Source organism: Lissotriton helveticus, assembly GCF_964261635.1.
Source record: "Lissotriton helveticus chromosome 1_1 unlocalized genomic scaffold, aLisHel1.1 SUPER_1_unloc_9, whole genome shotgun sequence".
In the NCBI taxonomy this organism is placed as follows: Eukaryota; Metazoa; Chordata; class Amphibia; order Caudata; family Salamandridae; genus Lissotriton; species Lissotriton helveticus.
Window position 1 is genome coordinate 3866895 of NW_027611736.1, and position 22742 is coordinate 3889636.

At 42.2% G+C, this 22742-nt stretch overlaps 1 protein-coding gene across 1 annotated transcript in view; it reads left to right on the forward strand.

Annotated features, from left to right (window-relative positions):
* Positions 1 to 21276, forward strand: part of LOC144806595 (uncharacterized) — a 91434-nt gene extending 70158 nt beyond the window's left edge. The window contains exon 4 of the mRNA XM_078672929.1: positions 14176 to 21276. Coding sequence (XP_078529055.1) covers positions 15873 to 16502 — 630 coding nt within the window. The 5' untranslated portion in view covers positions 14176 to 15872 and the 3' untranslated portion in view covers positions 16503 to 21276. The remainder of the gene's footprint in view (positions 1 to 14175) is intronic.
* Positions 21277 to 22742: the final 1466 nt, after the last annotated feature.

Sequence of the window (22742 nt, forward strand, 5' to 3'; positions counted from 1 at the left end):
TAATAACAGTAAGTCTTGCGATAATATATCGATTGCTGAAGACACAATGCTGTCCAATGAAAAAATTCTGGAGGACAGAGTCATTAACCCATTGTCCACTACAGAAAGTGATTTTTCCAAATTAATACGATCAATTTCACGTATTCTCTCTGCTGTCTCAATTTGAGTAACCTTCCAGGCCTCATTGTATGCTGCATATACAGAGGCTGCTATGAAACGCTTATGACGCTGTTTGCGTGGTCCCAGTATGAAATCACGCAAGTCAGCACCATCAGTAAGTAAAGTTAGGTGTTGCTTAATTTCAGGCAGTGTGGAAGTTTGTAGCCATTGAAGGCATAATTTGCCCACACTGTAGGTTGTTATTATCCCTGGGTGATGTCTTTGGGGATATCTAGGGTCTGGCCTGGTCATTTTGAAACCCTGTGTTTTATTCAGGAATCTATCTTGACAGTTATTTGTATCTGTGGGCCAGATCAACCATTGTTTCCAATCAGGATGTGTTCTGTTTTGGTTAAGTATATGGTTTATGTCTATTTCTTCATCTGTTTCAGAGCTATTGCTAAACATTGTTGGCTTTGGAATAGACAGGTTATTTAAATCTTTGATTTTGGCTAAGCCAAGACAGGTGGTTTGTTGAACAGTGTCATTTAAAAATATCATTTGTTCTGGGATCATGCAGGCTCTAAACAAAGCTTCTAAACCCTGTACTTGCCATTCTTTTGTACCCCAAACACTTTTCAAATCAACATTTTTGTCCCAATAATCAAATCCAAAAGTATTCATTTTTTCAAAGAACGAATCAGAATAAATCAATTTTGTGTTGGTTATCATGGTTTTCATCCCTGTCTTGTTTGACAATTTGTAATAAAATGTTTCAGCATTAGTTATGTTAAAACCTGAAAAATATGAATATTTGTCATAAACGGTTCTAGAGCTCCCTTTTGGAGGTGTAGCACAATGTTCCCATTGATTATAATTTAAAACATTTCTAGGTTGTGCAGATTTATGCAAGAAATGGTTACCATAATGGTTATAGCAATACATACTATCATAATTTGTAGAACCCTGCAAATAATCATGTTTTGTAAATTTAGCAGACATTACTAAGTCAGACATCATATTATTTATACTTTCAAAGTCCCAATCATCAGCAAATGAGTTTGGTTTTGCAAAATCACTCAAGGAGATCTTGATTTGGTGTGGATATTTCAGGATCTCGACCGGACCATAAATTTCATAGTCAGTGTTGTCCCAGGCTACCCCACCAGGTATTGGAATTGCTGTGAAGTTGGCTGAAGAAAGTTCTGAAGAAAGTTCTCGTTTCTTGACGTGTGAAGATGTGTGTGGTTTGAGGACCAAGTTGATGTTCTGACTTGCTGTGTCCATTTTAGCATATTTTCCCTCAATGAAGCGTCCCAAGGTAAATACCATGATGAGCCAAAGTATGAGGATAAATGCACCAAAACCCACCCAAAATTCAATCCATGGAGAAATCAGATATGTTTCTTTTAGTTATTTCAAAAGTTCCTTTGCTTTGTCTTTAAAGGATTTTGATGATGGCTGTGTCTTTTGTTCACTGAAGCCTTCAGAGGAATCATCGAAGTTGATGAAGTAACAAGATGCAGTTCTGTCAATTGTTCCAATTGGTTCAGGATTTTTGTTTTTTGCATTGTCACTTGGTACTTCAGTATAGATAGGTGTGTCTCTGCTAAATGTTTTTATTTGGGTTTTCAGAGGTCTTAGTTCTATTGCATTGTTGCATAGTCCTTGTTGTTCTTCTGTAGGCGTTTCGAATGTGATGAGCCTCTTTGATAGGACCTCTGTACTGGTAGCAAACCTTGGTGTTCTGCTACTTATTGGGAGTCCACTTGGCCTACTGTTTGTTATCGGCCACATGTTGTGGTTTTACCAGGTCGATGGATACAACTCGGTTCTCCTTTTTTCCAGCAAGTGGCGGTAGTACAACTGATCTTGTCCCGTTGACAGACAAGACAGGAACTGCTTTTCTGTAAGAAGGCCCAAATTCCTTCTTTACCGCGATCTTCTCCCTGACTAGATCCCCGACTTTTGGAATCCAGACAGGTCTTGCTGGGACAGGTGGTGAATCTTCAGTGGTCGTTGGCTGTTGTTTCAACTGTATGTTGCTCAGGTCTTTTCTTGTTTTGTTTAAGTCCTGCAAAATAGCCAAACGGTCTTTGACATCAAAGGTTTTTTCTATTACCACTGAAGTCTGACTATCAAGGTCAGAGATCAACATCCTAGTTCCGAATAATAATTTGTACGGACTGAATCCCTTCAGAGAATTTCTTGGCAAGTTATTTAGACTACGTTGGACACTTATTAGATGTTTGACCCACCCAGCTCCCGAACCTAATGTCCTTTCCATTATAGATTGCTTTCTGCCTTGGTTTTTTCTTTACACCATCCCATACCCTCAGGAAGGAAGTGAGAAGATTCCCGCTGGGCTGTGCTCATTTGGCCATTCTTTCTCCCCCCAGGCTGGTTTGTCTGAGTGAAAAAAAAAAATGGTCGAACGTAGCATGCTCTTAGCGTATATGCCATTTAGACTCGCAAATCTTGTATAACAGTCCGGACGTCAGCCGAGTGCTGTGGATCTACATTATAAGTGGAACTAGCCTGTGTATGTTAATCGCAAGCCATTCTTTTTGATGGTAATATTATCTGCCTTGATACGACGAGGTATTAAACTGCTTCTCTCCCCACTGCGATCTCTGTTGCAGTTTGGGCAGTTTTTTACAAACATGGTGTAGTGCAGGCTCATGCCTGGCCACCAGTACCGTGATTGTAATTCTTCCAGAGAATCTTTTAATTTAAGGTGTCTGTGACCCTCGCCCATGTGTGCGTCTGCGATTAACAAGTTTCTCCTGTCCATGTTTGGAATCACTCTATCCCCCACTCCAGGGATTCGAGCAAAAGGGACGGAGTTTGCATCGATTATGTATGTATAATTGAGTGGATAATTGATCGGTAACGCTGAGCAGTCGCCTTTTGATGACGTTTTCACCGCCAGCAATGTTTCGCCGTCAATGTATTTTAATGTACGCTTTTTTCGATCTACGGGAGCCGGTTTACTGGCTGCCGCTGCGGCTGTTTCAGCCAATGAATTCCCTACAACGTGAACGCCATCACGCTGGTGACTCAGTGTATGTATCACGTGAGTCTTTGGTAGTTCTTTTTTCAAAAGAGCTACTTGTTCCCAGAGAAGTCTCTGCTTTATTGGTGCATCTGTGTCATCTTTGTAACCGTTCTGAATCCATGTCTGCAAATCCTTATTATATGCTTTGACGCAGTAATATGAATCTGACACTATAAGTGTCGGGAATTCGCGATCCGCATTATCTAGCGCCATTTTCAAAGCTAATATTTCAGTTTGTTGTTCTGAATTGGTTTCTACTGAGTGTGTCTTTGTTAATAGAGGTCTTAGTTTACCTCCGCGCCACACTTCTTTTGTAATCTCACATGTGGGATTGTATGCATGTTCTCCCCAAACTGAGGGTTGAGCATGTCCGTCTGTATAGATTACACAGGCGTAATGTCGTAGAGGCAGAATGTCGATTGGCATAGGATACGTCTTTTCATATTTTAGATTTTCCACTTCTTCTAGTTCTGGATCAAAGAAGTAATATACTTTGTCCGTTGTGATTGAATTTACCCATTGTAACCATTCTGGATCCAATGTTGTTGTTGGTAAATTACACGGTGTTGTTAATGCCTCAAAGGCTGATTCAGCTGTTCTGACTGTGATATGTCTACCGTCAGCTATGTCTTTTTCTCTAGCTATTGCGGTTTGAACTGCTTGAACAATTTTTCCTTTGTTGTTGAATCTCTGTTCAGCTTTTGTGTACAAATGTGATTTGAATGCAATTGGTACCTTTTCTCCCTCATTAGAGGTTAGGTATGTGAATCCGCATCTCCCTGGGATGACTCGGATCACAAGGTTGCGTGTATTATCACGGGTTTCTAATTTTGTTTTAATTAGCATGTCTGTTTGTAAGGATCTCAAAATTTCTGTGTGTGCTTGAGTCCAACTGGATCTTTTAAAGTCTGGTTTAATTAGATCGTAAAGGGGTTTAACCCTCTCTGCGTAATTTGCAATGTATGTTCTTCCGAAATTTAGGAAGCCTAAAATTGATTGTAGGTTTTTTAGTGTTTTAGGAGCTTGGATAACGGCACATTTCTCTAGGAAATTGTCTGCCAGGCTTTTACCTTCACTTGATAGCTCATATCCTAAGAATAGGACTGTCAGATGGGCAATTCTGGACTTTTTGAAGTTGAATTTGTAACCCTCTGCAGCGAAACCAAGTATTATGGTGTTCACTCTTTTCAAGTGAGTCTCCAAGTCATCATCTGTTAAGTAAATGTCATCGACATAAGATAATGCTTCATCATCATATAGTTGTAGTAATTCTGTTACTCTCGCTGAGAATACCCCCGGGCTGTTCTTGTACCCCTGGGCTAACCGACAGAATTGTTTTTGAGTGCCATTTACTGAGAAAGCTGTTAAATATCTGCTCTCTGGTGCTATGTTTTGACAAAAGAATCCATTGGAGATGTCCAAGGTTGTTTTGTATTTTTTGCGCACTATGTTATTCATTAGTGCAGCACTGTGTGAGTTTTGCACTGCAAAGGTTTTGCAACATGTGTTAAGGTGTCGGTAATCCAAAACTAGACGATATGAGTTGTCTGGTTTGGCGACCGGAAACAAAGGATTGTTCATTTGTGAAGTGCAAGTTTCAATCACCCCCTGGTATTCTAGCTGATCTAGTATTTCATTTACTTGTTTTTTAGCTTCTTGCTTAATTGGGTACTGCCTTTGTGCAGTTGGTTGTGATTTTAACTGGACTTTGTGAGGAGGAGAATCCTCATCCCATCCCACATGATTTTTATATAAAGCAGGTGCTAAGGCCACTGCCCACTTTCTAGCAAGTGTATATTTTTTATGAATCGGTATTTGATTCGAGAAGGCAGGCATAATTACTTCTTCGCCATGAGGGCACTCCCTGACAAACTCTGGTGGCCAGTCTTTTTCAGCTAGAAGGATGTCATAGCCTTTGGAGAGGTTATCCCAAAATAGTCCCCTAATTTTCCTAGTCTTATCTCCCTCTATACGTAATGTTATCTCGTATATTTTGTGGGGCTTGCTAACTCTGGTATCTGCAGTTTCCACTTGAAGGTATTCATTCGTGTCCACTGTCTCCAGATGATTCATAAGGACTTTGCGAGCTATGCTCACCTCTGCTGCGCTGTCTAGCATTGTCTGAGCCCACTCTCCGTTTTTCAGTTGTGTCCTCAGTATTCTCGGCATTGTTAACTACCTTGATACTGGCTACCTTCTTTTTTGGAAATTGTGATTTCTTTTTCAGTTGAGCAGGTTCCTTGTCTTTGGACTTGGCGTGCTCTTCTGATCGTCCTCTTCTTTCCGATTTCTGCGAGGAATTCTGAAAAGATTGAGAGGGACGTGTATCAATGTCTTGATATCTATCAGGTTTTTTAATATTATCCCTATTTCTAAGGTTATATCTATTCCCAGAGGGGTCACTCTGGGGTGACCTTTGTCTCGGGTTTGGAGATTTCTCTCTTCGCCTAGGAGACCTTCCTCTGGACTGGAATTTCTTTTCTTTAGGATTGGATTGTTTATTTCCATCCCAGTTCTTTTTTGGTGAATTATTATTATTATTAAAAAACATTTTTTCTGGACTTGTAGTCAGTTGCGGTTTTACTGGTATTCCACCTAGACTATCTCTGCCTAGTTCTTCATAGGATTTTTCTATGATTCTGGCAATTTCAGCTGGTTGGTCTGCTATATCTGTCTCTTTTAACCTCTGGCGGATCGCCACGTTTGCTGCTTCACCTTTTATGTTGGCTAATAATATAGCCGAGACCTGCTTGAAGTCTTTCAGTAATTTCATACCAAGAGTTAAAGCAGGTTCTGGACCGTATTCATCTTGAATTTGTTTTAGCACATCTGGTATTACCGAAATGGATGGAACACCGTGCGTTTTTGTATAGATGGAAGCAAAGACTGTACCCCAAGTGTCACAGTCCTCAATGTGTGGTGCGATTCCCATTGGGAGACATATAGTCAGGATCCTGTGTTTTTCCAGCGGGGTGGTGTCAGGAAACACCGCCTCTATTTGGGTAATTTTCTGTGCCAACCAGAATGGTATCTGTTCCCGTTTAGCTGGAACTTTACCTAGGCAGGATTGGATGTTCTGTGGTGTAATTTTATTTGTGTTCCCCTGGTGAGGGGTCAGCTGTGGAAGTTTAATCGCTGGCTGAATTGTTGAAGTCCGCATTACATACTGAACTAATTGTCTGTGAATTTTTAGTAGTTGTTTTAGCTGTATTAACAGCTCTGCTGCAGGCATTCTTTCGATGTCTGGATGTGGTGTGTATCCGGCTAAGACCGGCCACGTTGCTCCTGGTCTTCCTAAAGGACCGAGCCTTGTAATGTGATTGTTATGTATTAGGGCGCCATCAAATAAGAGCAAATGCTCTTGGAATTTGAGTGGTACTTCCACCTCCTCGAAAGGAGTGTACGTTTCAGGAGGTTCCTCTACTTTGTAATAGTGGAAGTACTTTGTTACAGCATTTGCTGCTGGAAAATGTATCCATGTATAGTATACCTCTGTCTGCCGATATTCGTGTGCCTCAATTACGAATATGACTGTGCCACCTCTAGGTGTCAGTCCATTTTCTATAAGTTTTAAGGTTATAGATCTCCTTTTAATGACCGGAATGAGTATTATATCCGCGTCTGCTGCTTGCATGGTAGCATCAGCATCTGCTATTTCAGTAGCTAATCTAATTGCCTCTCTTTCTCCATCACTGTCTCCCATTTTACTGACAGGATGGTATTATGTTTGTTTGCAGATCAGGTTTCTTATGGAAACAGAGATTAGATGCACAATATTCTGGAACTGTTTTATCCTTCAACGTTGACTAGACCAAGAACCATACATAGGAGTTCCCTCCTGCGAGGTTTTGGAGGATATAATAACCTTTCACCCACTCCAGACGTCTTTGGAGTATTTGGGAAAAGGGGTCTGAGTGAGAAAGCACGACTGAGTTACTCTAAATGTCTTACGTTAGTTTTATCGCCCTTTCCAAACGCGTTGGGCGCCATGTAGTGTAGCTCCTATTTTCCCAATAGGCTCTGCGCATTGGAATAGTACCTACAGCAGTAAAGGCCTAGGCCAGACGTTAACTAGGTCTACTACTGTCGAAACTAGACTTAATTTTTGGGTTTGCCAGCTAAGCTCAGAGTTCGCTAGAAACTTTCTCGAATGTTCAAGAGAGAATTACCTCCCCTGATTAGACAAGAAGGGATTTAGTTTCTGACAACCATAGAACATGACAACTTTGCTCTCCCCTAATCAAGAGTCAATCTCAAGAGTCGTGTGAGCACAAGGCAATTATTTTACTCAGTCAGTACGTGCATTCTTAGTCTCATCAGAATGTAGAGAAAAGGAAGAGACAGGCGTGTTCAATAAAAGGTGTTATTTATTGATCAGTCTCTTTTCTCATACATGAGAAATGGATCGATATTATTGCAATACTTATTGTTAAGTAAAGTGCATACATTAGAAGCAATAGTATAAAATAATACTGTAAAAACATTGATATGGTTTCTGAGCCATATGATGTTTAAAATGATTAAAATATATTTACATACACATATACATTTGACTAAACGTACTCAACTGGTGTTTCTAAATACGCCTACCCCGTGTACCTGACCTAAGTCTAATGCGTGGGCGGGAATAGAAAGTTACAGTTTAAGTTAAGTTTGTTTTTGCCAAGTGAATAACTAAAGAATTCTCTGTGAGGGGTTATTCAGTTCTGTACCTGGAATTTAGGATGAATGAGGAATGGTATCTCTTTCTCTGCTCTCGATATTCCAGGCTGCCTGCGAGGGCTACCCGGAAGCGCCGGTGCTGGGTCTCTCGGCTTGAGATAGCAGCGCGTCTCTCAGCGCGTCAGGAAGGCGGGGCTGTTGCCAGCGGGGTCTGCTTCTGCTCTCGGCTTCGGCAAGTATGGCTGCTCCGTCTTGTCACCACGCGTGTGTTTGCATAGGGCAAGGTCGGCAATATTTATACCTTAAAGGTGCCGGGATTGACGTAAGGATGGACATAGGTACGTCAATAAAGATGTCATACGACTTGCTCGTTAGCACATTCTTTTGCAAAAGTTCTCTGTGAAATCAAAACAATGGCCGCACGGATTATCCAGGTTGTCATAGGTTTGATTTGTTATGAGAACGTCGTATGCCTTATCAGGGGCTGGAGGAATGTCGCTTGTCTAATTAGATCTCAAGCGTTATGACCTAATCAGATAACACGTTCCTGTGCCGTAGTGTGACTGCGTCAGATAACGGTATCTGCATCATGGGGGTTTTCTTGCCTCATGGGCTGACTGTTAGTTAACTAGCTAGGTAGTTTAACCAGAATAGGGTCAGGAATAGGGGGATCGATTCAGAACCTATAGAAATACACGACAGTGCTGGCAGAGTGACCGATGTAGCGGGTACTTGTACTATGGGCTGGACCGGGGGTACCGTAACAGGTGCTGTAACAGGTGCCCCGGTGGCTGGAGGAACAGGAATTACATTATTTACAGGAGCTGGCGGAGCAGGATTCGCATATTCTGGGACTGTGTCGTCCAAATAGGACGAGAGAAAAATATCAGCTGCGGTCGGTTTGTGACGTAGCTTATTTGGAACTAATGGCGGCGGAAAATTACATGGTGCTTCCGGGGTTGCTTTTGGCAAGCCCTCGGCAAGAAGAGGATACATACCCTTAATGAGGGCATTTCTCTGTCTGTCTGACTGTTCGGCTTTAACTCGTTCACCTACTTCAATTAATTCCCTTTCTTGGGCTCTCTCTGAGGATTCTCTACTTAATTCTGACTTTCTGATTTCTTTTTCAGTTCTTTTATGAGATTCTTTGCGCCATAACTCGATGGCATCTCTCTGGGACTGTCTGGCTTTCTTTTTCCATAATGCTTCTTCTACTCGCATGATGCACTCGGCATCCCACGTACCTGATACGGGCCATCTATATTTTTCCTCTAATTCCTTGGTGTACTCCACCCATAAGTCTAGATATAATATGGCACTTATGCCATGCTTTTGATACATAAAATGACCTGGACTGTCCCTAGGCGGGACAGGAACTGCTTCCTCGAGCAGACCTTTTCTAGTTTTTAACTGACGTAATTTCGTGAACAGAGGCATAACTTAGGCTGGAGTCTGGACACAATACAATACACGATAAACACAATAATTACTGTATGAAAACAAATCACTCATACCACGACATTAAAAACACATAAAACAACAGTTTGGACAGAATATTACCTGAAATACTGAAAACAGAACACATGAATTTCTCGAGAACAGAACTTACTAGAACAGAAACTTTACTAGAATGACTGGATGCACTGCTAAAACAGTACGAAACTTACCGGTCCCATAAAGAGACACGTCAGGACCCGCGCCCACCTAGGTGAACACTTCGTGTTGGATTTGCGTACCCAAACCCACGGACCAGAGACAAATTAATTGACCCTGTCTAGATACTACCCCAGCAACGGTACTCACCGGGCAGCAAGAACGGAAGGCCTCGGACTGGACTGGACTGCTACGACGAAGGACGGACGAACTTCGGACTTCAGTTACAGGTGGGCCTCCGGATACCTCGGACCTTGGACTCTCGGCTTGGGCTCTGGTCGGGACTCGCCGCGTACCTCCACCGCCTCGTCTGGACGCTGGACCGCAACCTCCGTCTCCTCCGTGGGCCTGAGGGATACTTGAAACAGAAATATCTGCACGTGCACGGTATGGTTCCGTCACGGCTGCAGAGGATCAGGGGGCCTGCGTGGCTTCTCCGGCGCGTGGGGAAAGGGCAAGTCCCTATTCGGGCGCCATTATGTGGTAAATAAATAAATATTACCGGATCTATTTTTGACTATAATCCATAAACAGGAAGCTCAATAAATAAGAGTCAAGATTCGAGGTAGCTGAAGTTGTCAGGCTTTAATCAAGCATAAAGGACAGGAACAGGACAGCCTGTACAGGAATAGGATGGCAGGGCCCGACAGCTGTCGGGGGCAGGGTCTGGGAATTGGCTAGCAAACTTTAATATCGGTGCACAATATATATAGCTAAACAAAATACATTTACATTCAATACAGTAGGCGTAGCAGTAGGCGGGGTTCGTAGCAGTCGCGAAAGATAAGGGTGACATGAGGTAACAAGAAGGCGTGTACAGGGCGTATACATAGACATGTGATGTAAACGTAACAGAATATGTCATAAACGGGGCGGAAACATGGAGGGGGCTACCTGAGCAGCTGGGACCTCTAACCTAGTGGTGCGCGCAAACTGACAATGACGTGTTACCAGGGAGAACTGGGGGGCTATGACTTCTGCGCTAGAAGAGGAGACTAAAGTCTGGAGTGTCAGAGCGACATGTACCCAGGCATATCTAGTATCTGGTGTTTAGAGTACATGTTGATAGAATCCAAAAGTTATCAGAGTAAAGGCTAACAGACATTAAGACTGGTGCATACATAATTCTACATGTAGTGCGTGTGCGGGGGATATTCTATGAATATTAATACAGTATTTCTCTTAACATGGAGACATAAAGGCTAGACCATGACGGAAACTATTGATGCGATTCAGTAGTTTAGGAATGCAGAGAAGGAGGGCTGGACTGATAACTAGAAACATAACATACTCTTGGCAGACTGGGAGGCAGAGCCAGGCCGAGCCGGGCACTGCGAGGCATGAAAGTAAGCTAAGGGTCAGGGATACAGGTGGGGGCTGTATCGCTCCTTGGAGAGGGTTCAGGAAACAGGAGCTGAATCTGAGTCCGGGCCCTTTTGAGGCCTAGAAACGGGGATAATTCAATGAATTAACGTGCACACTGTAAAACGTGGCAACGTAGCTTTACATAGGCCTGATATTCGTTGTATTCACGAAAACTGGAAACTGGCATACTAGAGATGGACACAACTATAATTGCGTCTTTAATCGATCATAGGGGATACATGCATATCGATCATGCACATATGACATAACATAGGGAACACGTAGGCACATATAACATGGCAAAATTTACTTTTCCACAGCTTCACCGGGAACCGGAAGATCTCCCGTTTTTATACAGCCGTAGCAGCGTCTGCTGAAGTCAGGATTATTGTGCGGATTGTCGGGGAAGGTGCCCTGCAGTCACGGAGCTCTGCTAGAACGCAGCCATCTTTCTCGGCCGGTAGCCACGCCGAGAGGTGTTTTTTTATTCGTTTTTTTCTTTGTTCCTTGTTAGATTCATAATTACTTATCCCATGTTAGGATGAGTTTGTCCACGCTTTTTGGCTATTCCGCATACAACACCTCGGTGGAGCAGCCTGGAGAAATTACCGTTACAGGAGGCCGTTGAGTTTTCTTTAGACCTATCTGCTGGCTTAGCAAAGTTGCATGATCGTCTTTTTTTTTCTTTTTTATCTCTCTAAGCTCTGGGGCACTTAGAAGCTGTATCTTTCATTTGGCTTATCAAATAAGAGGAGGAGCTGGTTTATATTTATCAATGCACTTTGTCCACCTGTTATAATTCTGTTGAGGCTTTCTGATCCCCTTCGTGGGACCAAGTGATGATGTAATTTTTGCCTGTGGAAAAAAAAAATGAATAAACACATTTTTGACATAAATCAGGTGGCAGGCCAAGGCTCCTCTGTGCTCCTCTGTGCTCTGCAGTAGCCGCCGCACGAGCAGCACTGCGGTGCTGGCAGCGGCCGTTCCTGCCTCCATCGCAGATCCGTAGAACTTAAAGCGCCCATATAACAGGACGCGGGTGAAGCGGGAACCGGTCACAAAACAAACCCTGGCAGTCGTGCCAGGCTCCGCTCCGCTTGCTCATCAACTCCTCCTCGGCTCGGCCCCTCGGCTCTAATCGATACGCTCTGCACTCAACACCGAATCACAGGCAGACAACAACTGTGAACACCAACAGAGGGAAGAATTGTGTGTTTCCCCCAGTTAGTGAAAAAAACCAGCATAAGTCTTGGCTGCTTCTGCTGCACCCAGAGTCTTATGCGTCTTTTCAGTCTAAGTTTTCTGTCTGGAAAAAGATTGTGTCCTGGTTTTCTGCACCCATTAAATCCAGGTGCAGAAAAAGGTGGATTAAAATGAACACATGAAAGTACGCCTTAATTTCATTGCCCTTGAATCACACTCTGGACCATAGTTGAGGGATAGGTCTAGGCCCGGGGTCTCCAACCGGTCGATCGCAAGCTACCGGTAGCTCGCGGAGACCCCGGGAGTAGCTTGTGTAGCCCTTCATGGGCTATTTACTTTTCCGGCTGCATTTGCCCGCCCTCACCCAAACCAGCCGCTCGGATTGGAGCTTAGCTGATGGTGGGGGTGGGTGAAGAGGATGACGCTCCTCTCCTGGTGCTGCAGACTCTTCTTGTGAGAGTATGACCCCTGTGACGTCATCGAGGGCAGAACGGCACAAAAAACAATGTAAACAGAGGGCAGAAGGGCACGAAAAACAAGTGGAAAACGAGTGAAACAGAGGGCAGAAGGGCACGAAAAACGAGGGAAACAGAGGGCAAAAGGGCACGAAAAATAAGGGGAAAACAAGTGAAACAGGGCAGAAGGGCACGAAAAACGAGGGAAACAGAGGGCAGAAGGGAACGAAAAACGAGGGGAAACAGGGCAGAAGGGCACGAAAAATGAAGGAAACAGAGGGCAGAAGGGCACAAAAAACGAGGGAAACAGAGGAGAGAAGGGAACGAAAAACGAGGGGAAACAGAGGGCAGAAGGGCATGAAAAACAAGGGAAACAGAGGGCAGAAGGGCATGAAAAACAAGTGGAAAACGAATGAAACAGAGGGCAGAAGGGAACGAAAAACGAGGGAAACAGAGGGCAGAAGGGCACGAAAAACAAGTGGAAAACGAGTGTAACAGGGCAGAAGGACACGAAAAACGAGGGAAACAGAGGGCAGAAGGGCACGAAAAACAAGTGGAAAACGAATGAAACAGAGGGCAGAAGGGCCCGAAAAACAAGTGGAAAACGAATGAAACAGAGGGCAGAAGGGCCCGAAAAACAAGGGAAACAGAGGGCAGAAGGGCACGAAAAACAAATGGAAAACGAGGGCAGAAGGGCACGACAAACGAGGGAAACAGAGGGTAGAAGGGCACAAAAAACAAGGGGAGAACTGGTGAAACAGAAGGCAGAAGGCCACAAAAAAAGAGGGAAACAGAGGGCAGAAGGGCACAAAAAACAAGGGAAAACGAGTGAAACAGAGGGCAGAAGGCCACAAAAAACGAGTGAAACAGAGGGCAGAAGGGCACAAAAACAAGGGAACAGAGGGCAGAAGGGCACAATAAACGAGTGAAACAGGGCAGAAGGGCACAAAAAACAAGGGGGAAACGAGTGAAACAGAGCAGAAGCCACAAAAAACAAGGGAAAACAAGTGAAACAGAGGGCAGAAAGGCACAGAAAAATGAGTGAAACGGAGGGCAGAAATGCACAGTATGGGCTCTGATGAAATTAGGCTTAAAGTCAATGAAACTGGGCGTGGGGGGGTCTCTCGGGAAAATGCGCGAGTTGCTCCAGGTTCAGTAGCTCACGACGATTTTCACTTGCCAGAAGTAGCTCTGACTACACAAAAGGTTGGAGACCCCTGATCCAGGCATAGTCCTCGCAGCACACAATAGATTTGCTTGAGGCAGAGTCCAAAACTCAAAAGTCAGGAAACCAGATACAAGTAGGTGGTAACTCAGGGCAGGGGAAAACGCCTGTTGTCCGTGGAGGAGTCATTTCCTTCCCAGAAATCTGCATTACAAATTCATTAATAGTATATCGTTTTTTAATATCTGTTTGGTGCCAGTCCATATGACTTTCAAATCTGCCTTTGGGATTCGATGTTGCAACTCCATAGGGTACATTTATTCTTTGTGAGCTTAATAAAATGTTGAAAATTCTACAAATCCTCACTCCTACATCCAAGTACTCTCATGCTACCATTCTGCACTCTGCTCTGTCTGAAAAACAGCTCTACACTTTCAAAATTCTGCATTGATTTGGCTTGTAAATTATATTTTTGGAAATGTACATGTATTAACTATTTAATTTTAATACTATAGGTGATTGAAATTATGGACGAAAAAAGCACGATTTACCACCAGGCAACTGAATGTTAGTGCCATAAGAAGGATTATTTTGAAAAACTGAAGAACATCCAGCATTCTACGTTTAAACAATTTCCAAAAATCTAAGTGTGGCGAGTAAAGTACTATACCTGTAAGTGAAGTCTCTAATTTTGCATTTCATTAACCCAGAGCAAAGCCATATCTGTGCACACAGCATCAGAAATATTGTAGGAAGACCGCTTCAGCATCCTCATCTGAAATATTATCAGAAAGACAAATTGCCTCAGCATGACAGAATAACGTTCATCTAAAGCACCATGTAATTCCAGAGAGGAAGCACACACTACATAAAAGAAAGTTACAACTAAAGGTTTCTTCTGGATACCATCAAAGAAAAGACGCTGAGAGAAGACTCCGAAGCTAACACAATAACAACCAAAAGATTGGAAAATCACCTTTGTTCAACAACCGTTTTCAACCAGTTACGCAAGTTTGAGACTATCTGCCTCGGGATATAACACCTTGACCCACTCTGCTCACTCTTGCGAAAACCTTAAAAATTCACCACTTTATTGTGTTAATGACCATCTCAGATTGTTTCCTTTTTATTGTGTACTGTTCTATAATTCTATGTAAATCCCCTCAACATTATCTGTTGTGCAGGAGTGATATGTAAAACTGTTAAATATAAGAATGGATTAAAGGAGCACCGTTGCGCTATATCTAATGTAAATAAATCCTCATCCTCAGAACTACAAACCTTAACCTTACCCCAAACATAGAAAGGGTAGAAGGAACTGATGTTATGCGACTAATGATCCACAATAGTACTCTGCACGTTCTAACGCCCTCAGTTACTGCCATTACACCAGTGCAAAAAGGTACTTATCAGTTTAATCATTAAATATCAGACTAACACCTTATTACTGCATTGCTAAGAACCTATACAAATAGATTTGAGAAAATCTTCAGTCACAAATTAAGTTGCTGCCGGAGAGGCTATTACCTAAAGACTATTATCTGTTAGAAAAATGTCAACAGGTGTTACAGGACTGCTTCCCGACACACAATTTCTTTTAGAGATAAGTGCTGAACATTATCTAAACAAGCCCGACTCTAAAATCGAGGCAAAATAACCGAAGTTAGGGAAAAAAGTTACCTGTGCCCAAAAAGATACAGCCATAAATCTTATCTCACAGAATTTGACAGAATGCACACAGGGGAAAACCACTCTCAGTGCAAAGTATGCCAAAAAAGTTTCAGGCGTAAATCTTATCTCACATGAGCATATGAGAATCCACACTGGGGGAAAACACTCTCCGTGCAAAGTATGCCAAAAAAGTTTCAGCCGTAAATCTTATCTCACTGAACATATGAGAATCCACACTGGGGAAAAACCTTTTCAGTGCTCTGAATGTCAGAAAAGGTTTAGTATCAAACCGAGTCTATAGCGACATGAATTAACCCATTCTGTGGAAAAACGTTATCAGTGCTCTGAATGCCAGAAATGTTTCAATGAAAAAAGACATCTCACGCTGCATATAACAACGCACACTGGGGAAAAACCTTATCAGTGCTCCGAATGCCCAAAAGATTTCAAACTTAAATCACTTCTAACTGCACATGTGAGATTCCACACTGGGAAAAAACCTTATCAGTGCTCTGAATGCCAGAGATGTTTCAGTGACAAAATGAGACTCACTAAACATACAAGGACCCACTCTTGGGTAAAACGTTATCGGTGCACTGAATGCGACAAATGTTTCAGTGAAAAAAGCAGTCTCACTCATCATATAAGAACCCACACTGGGGAAAAACCTTATCGGTGCTCTGAATGCCACAAATGTTTCAGTCAAAAAGGCAATCTCACTGAGCATATAAGAATCCACACTGGGGAAAAACCTTATCAGTGCTCTGAGTGCCAGAGATGTTTCAGTCAAAAAAGAAATCTCACTGAGCATACAAGAATCCACACTGGGGAAAAACCTTATCAGTGCATTGAATGCCACATATGTTTCAGTGCAAAAAGCAGTCTCACTCAGCATGTAAGAATCCACACTGGGGAAAAACCTTATCAGTGCTCTGAATGCCAGATATGTTTCAGTCAAAAAAGCAGTCTCACTGAGCATATAAGAATCCACACTGGGGAAAAACCTTATCAGTGCTCCGAATGCCAGATATGTTTCAGTGTAAAAACCCATCTCACTCAGCATATAAGAACCCACACTGGGGAAAAACCTTATCAGTGCGCCGAATGCCAAAAATGTTTCAGACAAAAATCTCATCTCACTGAACATGTGAGAATCCACACTGGTGAATAAAATGATCAGTGCTCTAAATGGCAGAAAAGATTCAGAGGTAGAGATGATTACAAGCGCCATAGGAAAACACACCATCAAAACAATCAGTTCTCAGAATGCCAGAAAAGCATACATTTTAAACTCAATCTCACTCTACATGAGCAGACGCACACAGGGGGAAAACATTACCAATGCTGTGAATGCCAGAAATTCCTATTTGATTGGCACAGCCTCACTAACCATAAGCGACTCCATACTGATGAAAAACCTTAAGAGTGCTCTGAATGCCAGAAAAGCTGCAGAGAAAACGCTATTTCACCATGAGAAGCTCCACACTAGAGAAAATCCTTATGCCATGAAAGGTTGAATCTGAAAGACAGTGTTATGCTTCATTAGCGATCTCACTCTGGGGAAAAACCTTATGAGTGCTCGAAATGCAAGCAATGTTTTGGGTACAAATTACTTCTCACTTGACAGGAGCAAACTCACACGGGGGAAAAAAGCCTTATGTGTGTTCTGAATGTCAGATAAGGTTTAGTCTTGAATACAATGTCATTGCACATGAGAGAATTCACACTGGACTAAAGCCTTATACAGGAGGGGAAAGCCAGAAATGTTATACTCAGAAAGGAGATATCACTAAGCATGAGAAATACATCCACACCAGGTGAAAAGTAAGGCGTATCGTGAGTTGCAGAAAAGCTTCTAACAACCTGACTTTACATGAGAGAGCACATATTGTAGTTGCAATAGAATTTATCAAGAAACTCTTGCAGGATAACTTAGGCTGCCCGCATGCAACATCCAAAGAAATTTCAGGCCTGGAAATATTTTTAATTGCAACAGAATCCACAATTTGAGTATCTGAAAGTTACAAAACTCTCAAGGTCTCTACTATACACAGAGAAGTGTTAGTGCTTGCAAAAATCAACTAATTGCCCAAAAATCACAATAATAATGTCTTAAATTTTACTCCACCCAAAAGGTTTCTACTCACCCTTGTTTCTTAACATATGACTGATATCTATTTATTAATGATAAGATTAGGCCTATGCGGAGTTCCTCAGTGAGGAACTCCGCAAAGTGACAAAAAAACTCTTGGGTCTACGCGGAGTTCCGCAAGCAGCGGAGTGCATAAGGGTCATGCCGTTTATGGTGATTTCATCCCATGTCGGAGGATCATTTGGCCCTTCTCTTCCAGGAAGTTATGGATCTCTTTGCCAAGGGAGCTATCAAACGCGTCCCTGTGCCAGAATTAGGTCGGGGTTGCTACTCCCACTACTTCTTGGTACCGAAGAAGGACAAAGGCCTGCATCCTATCTTAGTCCTCAGGGACATCAACCGCTTCCTCCGAAAGGAGAAGTTCAAGATGTTAACCTTGGCTCAGGTCTTGTCTGCCTTCGACCCTGGAGATTTGATGGTAGCGTTGGACTTGCAGGCCACTTGCTTTCACATCCCCGTCTTGCCTGCCCACCGGCATTACCTGCGGTTTACGGTAGGCCACACGCATTTACAGTTTACCACGCTACCCTTTGGCCTTACCAGCCCCCCCGGGTGTTCACGAAAGTGATGGCGGTGGTCGCAGCTCATCTGCGCAGATCAGGGGTTCCAGTCTTCCCCTATCTTAACGACTGGCTGTTGAAGGCGAGCTCGCCAAGGCTGTCGTCTCCCACCTCCAGACTACGACGGACTTCCTGCATTTCCTGGGGTTCACAGTTAACGTGCTGAAGTCGCACCTGATTCCCTCCTATAAGCTCCTTTTCATCGGAGCGGTTCTGGACACAGCACAGTTTTGGGTCTATCCTCCCTAGCAGCAAGTCCAGGATATTCGGGCTATGATCACATTTGATTGGATTGTCCACTCCTGATCCTGCTCTGGAAGGAAGTCCTTAGTCATATTAAGGAGGTATTGGGCTTCCCCCTGCCTGAGTCTACAGCCAGGGGGAAGCCCAGTACCTCAAACCTGATAACCTAAATGCACTCACTCACAGCGATTGGACTATAGCACTTCACATGCTTGGGGCGGCTAAACAACTTCTAGCACTATACTGGAAAAAAGCGGAGACTCCCCCAATTGCCGCTTGGTTTGTGCGCTAGTGGTATGTAATAACTATGGAACTTTTTACAGCGCGACTGCAATCACGAGACACCCGCTTCACAGCTGTTTGGCGACCCTTAGTTTAATACCTCTATAAAATAGAACATGCACGTTATTTACCCTCAAAAGTTAAAAAGCACTGCGACTCTTTGAGGATGCTATACTTCCGCCAGATCCTAACAGGCTTCTCACATAATTAGAACAGTAGTGCCCGCCAACCCCTTCAACAAGCATTAAGACCTTCATTCGCCACACCTGACACCGTCACACACCTATTCCCGTCCGTCCACCCAACCGCCTACTTTGCTGTATACCTCTCCTTTCTATCTCTTTTTTTGACCCTTTTCTGTCCATCTACCGCTATCCACTTTATATGGGGTTCTAGCCTGTGTTCTCAATGTTATTGGTTTTAAACAGGTCCTGAGACTTCCCACAACACGCTAATATTGTTATATGTACTAGATCACGCGGCCGGCCTAACATGGGTTGTAGGCGACATGCTGTGTTCCAATTAGTTTATTATTGCCTTTTTCTATGCTGGGAAACTCTTGAAACCAACGCGGCCGGCCCTCAATGGGTTGTGGGCTTAACGCTGTGCACATCTGGACCTATGTTCTACTCCTGATTTAGAAAATATAACAGATTAAAAAAAAGATATTTCAATATGTTTGACAAAAAGAATAGGTACATTTCATGACAATATTGAAATGGGAAATAACAGGAACAAATATTTACACCACATTTCAAAAATATTAGAGACTACATTTCAGCAATATAGAAAATACTGAGGTTCTTGCATTAATAATCCATTTGGTAAAAGTGATTGCTTGTGGAGTCAGCTCACTCCTGTGTCTGTTATTGCGTTTAAATAAAGGCATTTTTAATGCACCCCATTTTACTTTCAGATTCAGAAACTCCCCCTCGGGTTACTACCTCCTGTTACTGTTTTGCAGTCCACATATGGTTTCAAAGCTTAATACATACCTTAAGGATGTATTACATATTCAAAAGGGACACTATTAACATTCCCCTTTCAAATTCTGAATTGTTAAATGGGCTTAGTACATTTCAAAAAGGGGTTTAGCATTTGCAAACTCTGTGAATTACCCAACCAGTGGATTTTTGAACAATAAAACCCTTGGTACATGAGACAATTTTTCTCAATTCCCTCCAAATTAAGTTTGCTAATAATGTTAGTTGAATGATAACCTGTGCACGTACCTATTTAGTGTAAGTGTTGCTTCAGATCAAATAAAAACCATTACACATAACTCTTACACAATACTTAAAGACTTTCTGACATCCAGCTTTAATGTTTTGTTAAATATATTCGCAAATGTTGTCACTTAAACAGGAAAGCACCTAAGCGGTCTATGGACATACATAGGATGTAATCATAATCTTTAGATAAATTTTCTGAGTTTTAGGTCCAATATGTGTCTTCTGGGTTTACTCTAAACCAATATAACAAACATATTCACTCCTTTTAAATTTGATCTGTTTGAACTGGTTTCTATTCCAGACAATAATCTAGATTTAGACCAAGGATCAATTCCACCCATGGCTTTTAAAATCTATATATCATTGATCTTTTAGTGTTATCGCAAATAAAACTGTAATAGAACTGATCTGAGAGATGGACCTTCAAGTATTATGCTCAGTCAATTTATTGAACAAACTATGGAGTTAAAATCTGAATAGATTCGATTCACAAGCATTGCCTGACCACTGTATTTTACATCAATAGATTAATTATCAGCACATTTTCTCTAAGTACAATTCAGTCATCTTCTATTTTTCGCGGAACTCTTGCTGGTCTGTTAGAACTCTTTCAAAAATATGACATTTAAATGTCCAAACAATCAGGAATTCTAGTTTCAAGCCTGGTCAAACCTTAATGAATGCTATACCTAAAGATGCCCTTCTGTTCCTACATTTTATTTTGCACCATGATTCAGAAATGGCATGTTTTTGCTTTCGGAGGTAAAATTCTAAACATATTTATTGTTGTTGACATCAGAAACATTATCACTAATTGGGAAGATAACCACAAGTGGTCCTGTGATGCTTGCTGGAATAGGAAGTGTTTATTAAAAAGGTGGATTGAATTCAAGTTTAGGTGACAATTTTACCAAAGTGTATGGTTTTTGTATATATTTAAAGTTGTTGATCTCCAAGAATTGAATTGAAATTCAAGTTTATCATTTTAATCCTAATGTTGGAAAAGATGTGATTTTGAACCCCATGAGGCGGTTCCTTTCCAGAAAGTATTCAGGTTGTAATCATGAATCAAATAATGCTGAGGAGGTTAAAACATTCAACTTAAATTCAAATTACACATGAAATGTTCATTGTTCAATATATTTCTCTTAGTATTTTAGTTTGCAGACTTTATTGCTTAAGGAAAATAATTAGTTTTTTTTCTATATGTAGGAAGCATTACATTAATGAAATCACTGTATCCCACCTTCTTTCTTTCCTTTTCTGTTCTTTATGAACGTTTCTATTGTTGAACTTTAAAGATTGCCCGAAATTAAGAATTGTGCTCTACATAACTTTGCTGTGTTACAGTATGTTGATTTTTATGTACAAATTTTGTCTCTTATGTGTATGGCAACTGATGTTTTGTTTTGTTTTAATAATCAGCTTATGTTTATTAGGTTTCATTATTCAATAAAATGTTTCAAACACAACAAATGGTAGTTGATATGTATTTACAACTGCAGCATTTTTATTGTATGGGCACTTTCAAAGGGGCCAAAAATATGGTCTGTGGGATGATGGAGGACCACATTGGCATCCGCAGGGAGAGGTTTGGGCAGGTGATTAGGGGTATATGTAAGGTTGGAAGTAGGGGGAACAAAGCATGTACATTGTGTGGTAAATAAATAATTAATTACCGGTACTATTTTTGAATACAGTGAATAAAACAGATACCTCGAATCCTGTCTCTTATTTATTGAGCTATCTTGAGTCTACAGGCTTTAATCAGGCATAAGGGAAGGGACAGGAACTGGATAGCCTGCATAGAATGGATGGCAGCTGCCAGGGACAGGATCTGGGTAAAGGTAAGGGGTTGGGTAACTTTCAGTAACAGCACACAATATATATACTAAAACAATTACATTACATTCAATACAGTAGGCGTAGCAGTAGGCGTAACTCGTAGCAGTCGCGAAAGATGAGGGCAAAATGATGTAACAAGAAGGCGTGTACAGGGCGTATACATAGACATGTGATGTAAACGTAACAGAAGTGTCATAAACGGGGCGGAAACATGGACGGGGCTACCTGAGTAGCTGGGACCTTTAACCTAGTGGTGCGCGCAAACGGGCAATGACGTGTTACCATGAGGAACTGGGGGCTATGACTTCTGCGCTAGAAGAAGAGACTAAAAGTCTGCGGTGTCAGGGCGACATGTACCTATATCATATCTGGTATCTGGTGTTTGGAGTACATGTTGATAGAATCCAAAAGTTATCAGGGCAAAGGCTACTTGACACTAAGACTGGTGCGTGCATAATTCTACATGTATTGCGTGTGCGAGGAATATTCTATGAATATTAATACAGTATTTCTCTTACATGGAGACAGAAAGGCTAGACCATGACTGAAACTATTGATGCGATTCAGTAGCTTAGGAATGCAGAGAAGGAGGGCTGGACTGATAACTAGAAGCATAACATACTCTTGGCAGACTGGCAGGCAGAGCCAGGCCGGGCCGGGCACTGTGAGGCAGGAAGTAAGTGAAGGGTCAGGGATGCAGATGGGGGCTATATCGCTCCTCGGAGAGGGTTCAGAAGACTGGAGCTGAATCTGGTGTCCGGGCCCTCTTGAGGCCTAGAAACGGGGACAATTCAATGAATTAACGTGCACACTGTAAAATGTGGCAACATAGGCCTAATACTCGTTGCTTTCACGAGAACTGGAAACTGGCATACTAGAGATGGACACAACTGTAATTGCGTCTTTAATTGATCATAGGGGGATACATGCATATCGATCATGCACATATAGCATAAGATGGGGAACCCGTAGGCACATATAACATGGCAAAATTTACTTTTCCACATTCCCTCCTTGTGCCCTACGTTTCCATCAGGAAACATCAATATTCATGATACCATCTATCTGTTCATATAGCATCATTTGCTCGTCTCGAA